Raw genomic sequence first — 8,242 nt, 5'->3', positions numbered from 1 at the left:
TTGACCGGCGTCGACCCTAGGGTTTCGAACGTCGAACGTTGACTTTTTGGTCGCAACGCGTTGACTGGCGTTGACCTAGGGTTATGCGTTGACCGGCGTTGACCCTAGGGTTTCGAACGTCGAACGTTGACTTTTATACTCGTACGTTTACTAGAGTATACACAGTTTAAGCTCTTAAGGTATTGGAGCACAGCGGTCCCAAGTGTCGGGGTTGCAGGACCAACTGTTAAAGCTGATTCATCTGCATTTGTGGATCTTATTTTAATGTTGTTGGATAATCGAGTCACGAGACCAACTAACAGAGCTGATGCATCAATGACTCGCACTTATAGAATTTTTGGCAAATTCTCAGCCATCAACGGGTTTGATGAGCCTTTACCGACTACCGTTTGAGTCGGGCTAGCATGCAGATTATTTAGATCCGTTCTGCACATAACGTTGTGCTAAAAGAGTTAACTCTTTTAATGCTACGACATTGAATACGTAGACTTCGTCTTTCTCACGGGAATAGACTACCCGGCAACGCGTGTTAGGCACTGACTTATCCTTACTTAGGATTCAGGATAAAAATCCCCAGACTCGGATTCTGGTGTCTTCTTCAATCGGTAAAAGACTAAACCGGCAACGCGTGTTAGGCGTTGACTTATCCCTGCTTAGGCTTCAGGATAAAATTCCTCGTGCGTGTGAGGCACGGATTATGGTGTTATTAATAACAACCTGCCACAATGTTGAATATGCAGTCTTTTATCCTTTTTACGGTCAAAGACTAACCGGCAATGCGTGTTAGACATAGACTTTGGGATTTTTGGCAAACCCCCAGCCATCAACGGGTCCCGCGCCTTCTACGAGACCCTCCACGCCGCCTCCGAGGCCCTCCCCCACCTCTTCGAGCTCTCCTCCTTCGACGTCCCCCCGTCGTTCAGGGCTTTGGCTGGATGTCCCTCCCTGGCTGCCACGGCGCCCTCGCCTACTCTCGCTTCCCCGTCGCCCCCGCCCCTTGGGTTTTTTGTTTTTTTGGTAGAACTGCATGCTGTGCAGTCGATTTTGCTGAATAAAATTCTAAGTGGTCGATTTTGCTTATTAATATTAAAAAATGGTCTTTTTTAAAATTTGTCCTATCTTAATCTATTCTACATAATTATATCATATCATAATCCTACGTGAACTATCTATAGCTTAACAATTTAAAAAATAATATTAATAAAACATATAAAACATCGTTATGGTATTAGTTTGTTAAGATAAAGAAATTATATGTAGCTAACGTACTATAATACATAAAGTATTATAAACAAACTCTAAAAGTTTTCAAATTGCACAAAATACCCTGAAAAGTTTAAAATTTATAAAAACCATCCCAATGTCTCAAAACTTAAAACAACAAATATGAAATCAAGAAATTAACAGTAATTTGTAAAGAAATTAAAATTTGTGATTAACACCTCAATGTCTCAAAAATTATAAAAACACCCTTAAAAGTTTAAATTACAAACAAACACCTGAAATTCTAAAATTTTAAAACTTGCAAACAGCATAGATGAATTCAAGGGATTACCATAATGCACCTGAAAATTTCTGACATTTCAAAACTTAAAACAACAAACATGAAATCAAAATATTAACAACAGCCTCTGAAGAATTTAAAATTTTCGGTTAACACTCCTAATGTCTCAAAATTATAGAAACACCCTCAAAAGTTTAAATTAAGAAAAACCACCCTAAAATTCAAAAAATTTGCAAACAATAAAAGATGAATTTAAGATATTACTCTCAGGCACCTAAAAATTTAAAATTTGACGAAATTAACCTCAAAGTTACAAAAATTGGAAAAAAACTCATTCAAAATTTAAAAATCGCAAAAAACTCTAATTCTCAAAATTTATAACCAATACATATCAAATCTGGAAACTATTGGTAGACCACTAAAATTTGAATTTTTCAAAATTTAATCTACACTTTTAATAATTGCAAAATGTACTCTCAAAATTTTAAAGTTACAAGAAATATCCTTATATTTAAAAATTATCACCGACACCTGAAACATAAAAGTTACAACTACCAAACTTAAAAGTTTTTTTTTAAAACACTCCCAAAGTTTTAAAAACTATAAATTACACCCTCAAAGTTCAAAACTACAAAAAGGACTAAAATTTTAAAACTTGGAAAAAAATATAATTGTTAGGTATTCTTTCATTAAGATATATATATTCTAATTTAGGGTTTAGTAACCCTTTTCAACATCTAAAAATAGTCTAAGTTGATATTGGTAAACAAAAACAATAAGAATTGACTAAAAACAACCAGTTAATGAATAAAAATTTAAAAAACATTATAGATTAAAAATTATTGTTACTATATAAATCAAAGTAAATGCGTATAATTTTACTAATAAGTTGGAGCGGCAAAAATACATTAGTAACATTAGTTGATAGATGTTTAAATCCATAAAAATCATATAAGTTTGTAATATAATAGCTTAGCATAATTGGTTATAATTTAGAAACATTATTCTCTAATGTTAATAATATGTATAAGGTAAAAGAATACAATAAATTATGTATGGAGAAACTATCAAAATATTCAGAGATATCCTTCAAAAGAATCAAGTTATTTCCGTTGCAAATGGAAAATTGATAGAAATAAATCTAAAATTCAGAAAACGTCCATGAATCATTTGAATTGACATTAATAAAAGGCATATCTATTAAAGAAATACTAGCTGAGTTACATTGAAGAATAATTTAACTTTATCCTAATCAAAAAAGAATTCTCCATGGAAGATATAAGAAAAATTAGTAAGTATTCATAAATTTTATATTTTGTTCTTCAAATACTAAAGAAATTAAATATTAATATTATAATCTAAGACAAATTGGCAATAAAAATACAAGTATTTAGTTTAATCTTTGTGGAAAATGACAGTGATAGAGCAAATATAATATTATTAATATAACAGAAACTCTTATTGGATGCACCTTAGAAGAATTCATTGTAGAGAAAAAAATATAGCTCCTAATCTTATTTAAGTAATAAATTAGGAACACAAAGAATTTCATATATATAAAATTAACATTTATTCTCATTGAAATAGAAAAAAATTAAAGTCTGTATTTCAAGAAGTTTGTGTTGAACATCAAAAATGTATTTAACTTTTTTGTGAAGTTAAACGTCAAGATAAAAGATTAACGAGACCAGGAAAGATAACATCACAAAAAATACAACTCCAGCCTGATCTCACAATCGATGTAGATGATAAAGACACTACTCAAGAATTATCTGGGATAAAGATAAAGATGAAGAAGGATTGATCTTAGTTCAATAAAAAATAAAAATAGAAAGAATAAATGATAATATTTTCTTAATATTTTATAGAATAGTTTAATTATTTTTAATAAAATTAGGAATCTTTAGAAGGAAGTTTCATGAATTTTTTTCAGTACTTTTATATGCTTATGTGGATACTTTTATCATATAAAAATATACTAGAGTTAACATTAATCTTTAATTTATAATTTTTTATAAAGTCTAGCAATGATTAGGAACAACCTTTATATTCTCTTTTGTATCGTTTTAGCATACTTTTAATCAATCATTTTACCTTTTTGATTTTAAATATTCACATTCCTTGTAGAACACTATTTAAATATTTTTTATTTTTATAATATTGTACTTTCTCAAGTAAAGCTTGGTTTCATGTAAGTCAAAATAATATAAAAATTCAAATTATATTTATTTTTTGTCAATTCAAATATCAACATAAAAATTTAAATTAGATGTAGCCCATTTAAACAAACATCAAAGAAATTATATAATCGCAATATTAAAGTTTAGAGATAAAAGTGAGTACAAACTATTAAAGTGAAACTGAGAAATAAATTTTAGTTAGAAAATAAGTCAAAACAACTTAATCATGATATTTAACTACGTGTGTATTGCATGTGTATGAACTAGTTCTCTCTCATCCTTTATATAATTCGTATATATATAATAGTATATAATATATATATATATAATATATATATATTATATTAGGTGAAATCATCAAATTAAGTGGATAGCAAATAGTGTTTCACCCGTTTTTAGACACACTCTATTGACTAGGGATTCCCTGATTATATAGAAAAAGGTGTTTTATATTATGGTATGTGGCTGAAATTTGAGATAGAATTAAGTTGATAGAGTTTGCTATAATATATAAAAATCTCTTCTCTGCTATTATTATAATAATATATATATATAATATATATAATATATATATAGAGAGAGGAGAGAGGAATATGGGTATGCTTTGGTACAAGCTATAAATTTATGTTTGGTGAGTGAGTATGAATATGTAATAACACTCGTTCAAATAAGGGGACGGACTTCCAATGGGTTGAATGTGACCATTGAATGAGGGATGGGAATTGAGAAACTCACTATAGCAATAATGTGACTTAGATAAACTACCCTTTTTCTCAATATATATATTAATATAATATATATATATATATATATATATTATATATATTATATATAAGTATATATATATATATTATATATAATATATATATATATATATATATAATGACAACTAAACTAAAATAAGGTTTACACCGATAGTTAAAAACTCACTGCAAGTAGAGTCTAAGGCATATTTCCATTACCTTGTCGTCAAACATCAGAAAAAAGTAAACTGTTCAAAAGTCCAGAAAAGGGATAAAAAGTAAGAGAGAAGGAGAAAAGGGAAATAGAAGAGAAAATTAAATTGTTAGTGAGGCAATGAAAGTGAGAGAGCGTGGGAGGTGACTGGCCGAGAGATCGCGAGTCGCAGGGGGGAAACGCAACTCAGCACAGACGCCGCGCGGGGCGGGGGTAAGGAGGGGAGATCCAATATAGTTCGTCGTTCCTTGGTGCTGCAGTTCGAGCGGGTAGGGTTGTTCCTTCTCCTGCTTCTTCGTATTAGTCTCTTCTTATATATTAGAGAGATTTTTTTGCAACGGCGCCTATAGAGAGATGGAAGAAGTAAATGATTTTCTATGCCCCTTTTTATTTTAATTATTATTATTATTATTATGTATTATTATATATTATTATATTATATAATAAAATTAAATTAATTAAGGAGGGCGAAAATTACGGAAACAACCCCCCAATGGATCTCCTAAATAAACCACCCAAATATCTATGTGCACGCTCTCCGCCGCTCCGCCTCTCTCTCCCTCCTCCCCCCTCGCAGAACGGGGCCCTCCTCCTGCGAGAAAATGGCGTCAGCTCCCGTTCACACGGTGTCATCGCACCCAACAGCGACGAGATCTCCATCATTGCGATCCCATCGTCAAAGCAGGGGGCTACCGAGAACCCTAGACCTGACGAGGGCCTCTCTGTCGGGGCCCAAACATCAAAATCAAAGGAGGAGGAGGACGGCTACTCTGGTCGGCGTACATGCTAGCAGCAGCAGCAGCAGCAATGAGTCTCCAGCTGTGTCTCTGGGTGAAACGCCTCCCCCGGGGCGGCCCAGAAATCTGTAAGCCCTTTCTCTCTTCCTTTCAAGTTTACGGTTGATAGGCTAATAAACCAAGCCATTGTTAATTAATTGTTGTTGTTGATATTATTATCTGAGTCACACTATGTTCTCCACGAAGGGACACGTCAGGGTATTTTGCCTTTCCTTTGGTTTTTATTTAATTTTTTCTCAACGCGTATGTAATTTTTCACTCGGTAGCTACTAAATTGCTCTCCTTGCCCTTCTGCTACTAGCCTCAAGCAATGAGTATGGTTTATTTAATATAACTTAATCTCCGACCTCATTTCTAGTCTTATTACCTGTCTAAAATCTTATTCCACGTTTACCCGCTTTTGCTCCGTATCCTGCTTGTTCCCTTGATTCTCTATGAAATTATGCTTCGTCATTGTTTCGGTCGGCAATATTTTATAACTCTTTGACATTTTTATTTCTAACGAATGCAGGGCCAAACGCCATACGATTTCTGTATTTGTTGGAGATGAAAGTGGAATGATCAATAGAATTGCTGGGGTATTTGCTAGAAGAGGATACAACATCGAGTCACTTGCAGTTGGCTTGAACAAGGACAAGGCCTTGTTCACAATAGTTGTCTCAGGAACTGAACGAGTGCTGCAACAAGTTGTAGAGCAGCTTAATAAGCTTGTTAATGTTATAAAGGTAGCTCCATGCGTTAGAATATTGTACCTGCACTTTGATCAAATCTAGGTAGAGTTTCATAATTTTTGGACTTAGAGGTCTCAGTGTAGGGGCTATAGTCAATTGACATAAAAAATTTTGAAGTCAGCCTATATGTGCTGCGCAGAAAGGATGCTTTATTATGATTTGTACGTGTGGACATGTGGATGCCGTCTGCAAAATAAGGCATATCTACTGTTTGCAATAGTAAGTATTGTCTGAGTTGCATGGGTTATGGCCCCGTGGATACTTGGACGCTATGGATGTAGAGACATGACAACGCCAAACCAGAATATGTATTAACGAAAAAAAGGAGCAAGCTCATGTATATACGCATATTTAGACTGATTCGTCCACCCAAAAGTATTCCTGATAATAGAAATAATTATTGCATATAACTAAAATATTGGCCCATCATATATTTTATGACTGTGCAAAAGGAATAAACCTTTGCTTTTCATCTTTCTACTTTCTTGGATATGGGTGTATGAGTGTATCCACATGGATATGGCTTCACCACAGTAGTACCTATCCTACATAGAATGTCACTATATGTATAAATTACGTTGCACTCCATTTGAGAAACTTTGATTTGTACTTGTATTTCTATCGGGGATTTGTTCTTCAATTCATGCACTGTGCGGTTCTCATGTACTACATAGGTTGAAGATTTGTCAAAGGAGCCACAAGTAGAAGATGAACTAATGCTTATAAAACTCAATGTGGACCAGACAGTCGCCAAGAGGTACTTGCGCAATTAATTCTGTTATTCGTATTAGTGTTACTTTGCTATATATCTTATATATATATATAATATATATATATATATATATATATATATATATAGAGAGAGAGAGAGAGAGAGAGAGAAGAGAAAATATGGGTATGCTTGGTTACCAAGCACAAAAAGCTTGTGCTTGGTGAGTGAGGTGTCAAATCCTCCTACACTCATCTCAAATATGGGAACAAATTTACATGGTAATGAGTGGATGTGGATGTGACACATCTACCAAGCACAAAATTTGTGCTTGGTACCAAGCATACCCATATTTCTCTCATATTTAATATATATATATATATATATATATTATTATATATATATATATATATAAGTTGAAAGCTTTCTTACATTTTGTATCAAGGTGAATGCTTTTCCTATAAACAATTGTTTATACTATTAAGTAACTCGGTGATTATGTAATGACAAGTTCATCAGGTACATGATGTGAATTTGTACATACTACTGTTTTGAATTGTTCCGAATAGCAACTAAAATTGATATATGTTTTAAAGTTATATAGTAATTACACTTAATCTTCGCAACCCATCTATATATTTGATTCTGGTGATGCAGCAATATATGCTGCTGCTGTCTACCTTCCATCTTGTTGTTCTAAAGCACGGGCATTGCTTTATAGGAAACATCTCCTTTCAGATGCAAATCTGCATGTTTTTACAGATTTGATATTCAGTAAAATTTTGAAATGGGAACCAGTAACCTCACCACCTAGAAATTCTGGTTCACTCTGCTATTTTGATCTAGATCTGAATAAACCTTCTCAACCAAAGGCTCACACTTTGAGTCTTAAAAGTTATAACCTAACTATGATGCACCACCCCAAGTATATCTCAACTATATGCTTAATTATAACCAAAAAAATCTCTTGGAAGTTGGAAGCACATAGGACATCTTATTTATGTTGTGATCTCTTTTTAGTTAGCTTTGACGAGATACATTTATTTTATGTTCTCCTAGTTACTTTTGTTTGATGCTTAAAAATGAATCATTATGTTTGTATCACAGTGCTGAAATTTGATGCTTTGGTAAATCAAATGAATGAGGTAATCATATTAAAGAGTTAATTGGTTCTAGAATTATACTATTGCTTTTCATTACAAGGCTCTATAAAGAATGCACCATTGTGTAGGCCTTGTTAAGTGTTCATCCAGACAAGTGCATCCATATTTTGAAATTGTAGTAAGAACGTTTAGTAGAGTAAAACTCAATGTTTTTAAGGAGAAATGGTCTGTCATAAAGACACCCACCCTACGTCAACACCA

At 32.8% G+C, this 8,242-nt stretch overlaps 1 protein-coding gene across 1 annotated transcript in view; it reads left to right on the top strand.

Annotated features, from left to right (window-relative positions):
• LOC109819707 (acetolactate synthase small subunit 2, chloroplastic-like) overlaps positions 5,166–8,242 on the top strand; it is a 13,395-nt gene continuing 10,318 nt past the window's right edge. The window contains 4 exon segments of the mRNA XM_020385535.1: positions 5,166–5,506; positions 5,950–6,163; positions 6,844–6,904; positions 6,907–6,926. Coding sequence (XP_020241124.1) covers positions 5,244–5,506; positions 5,950–6,163; positions 6,844–6,904; positions 6,907–6,926 — 558 coding nt within the window. The 5' untranslated portion in view covers positions 5,166–5,243.

The sequence above is a fragment of the Asparagus officinalis genome, chromosome 8, assembly GCF_001876935.1.
Source record: "Asparagus officinalis chromosome 8, Aspof.V1, whole genome shotgun sequence".
NCBI lineage: Eukaryota > Viridiplantae > Streptophyta > Magnoliopsida > Asparagales > Asparagaceae > Asparagus > Asparagus officinalis.
Note: the sequence above shows the minus strand (reverse complement) of the source record. Positions and strands in the feature narration are given on the sequence as shown.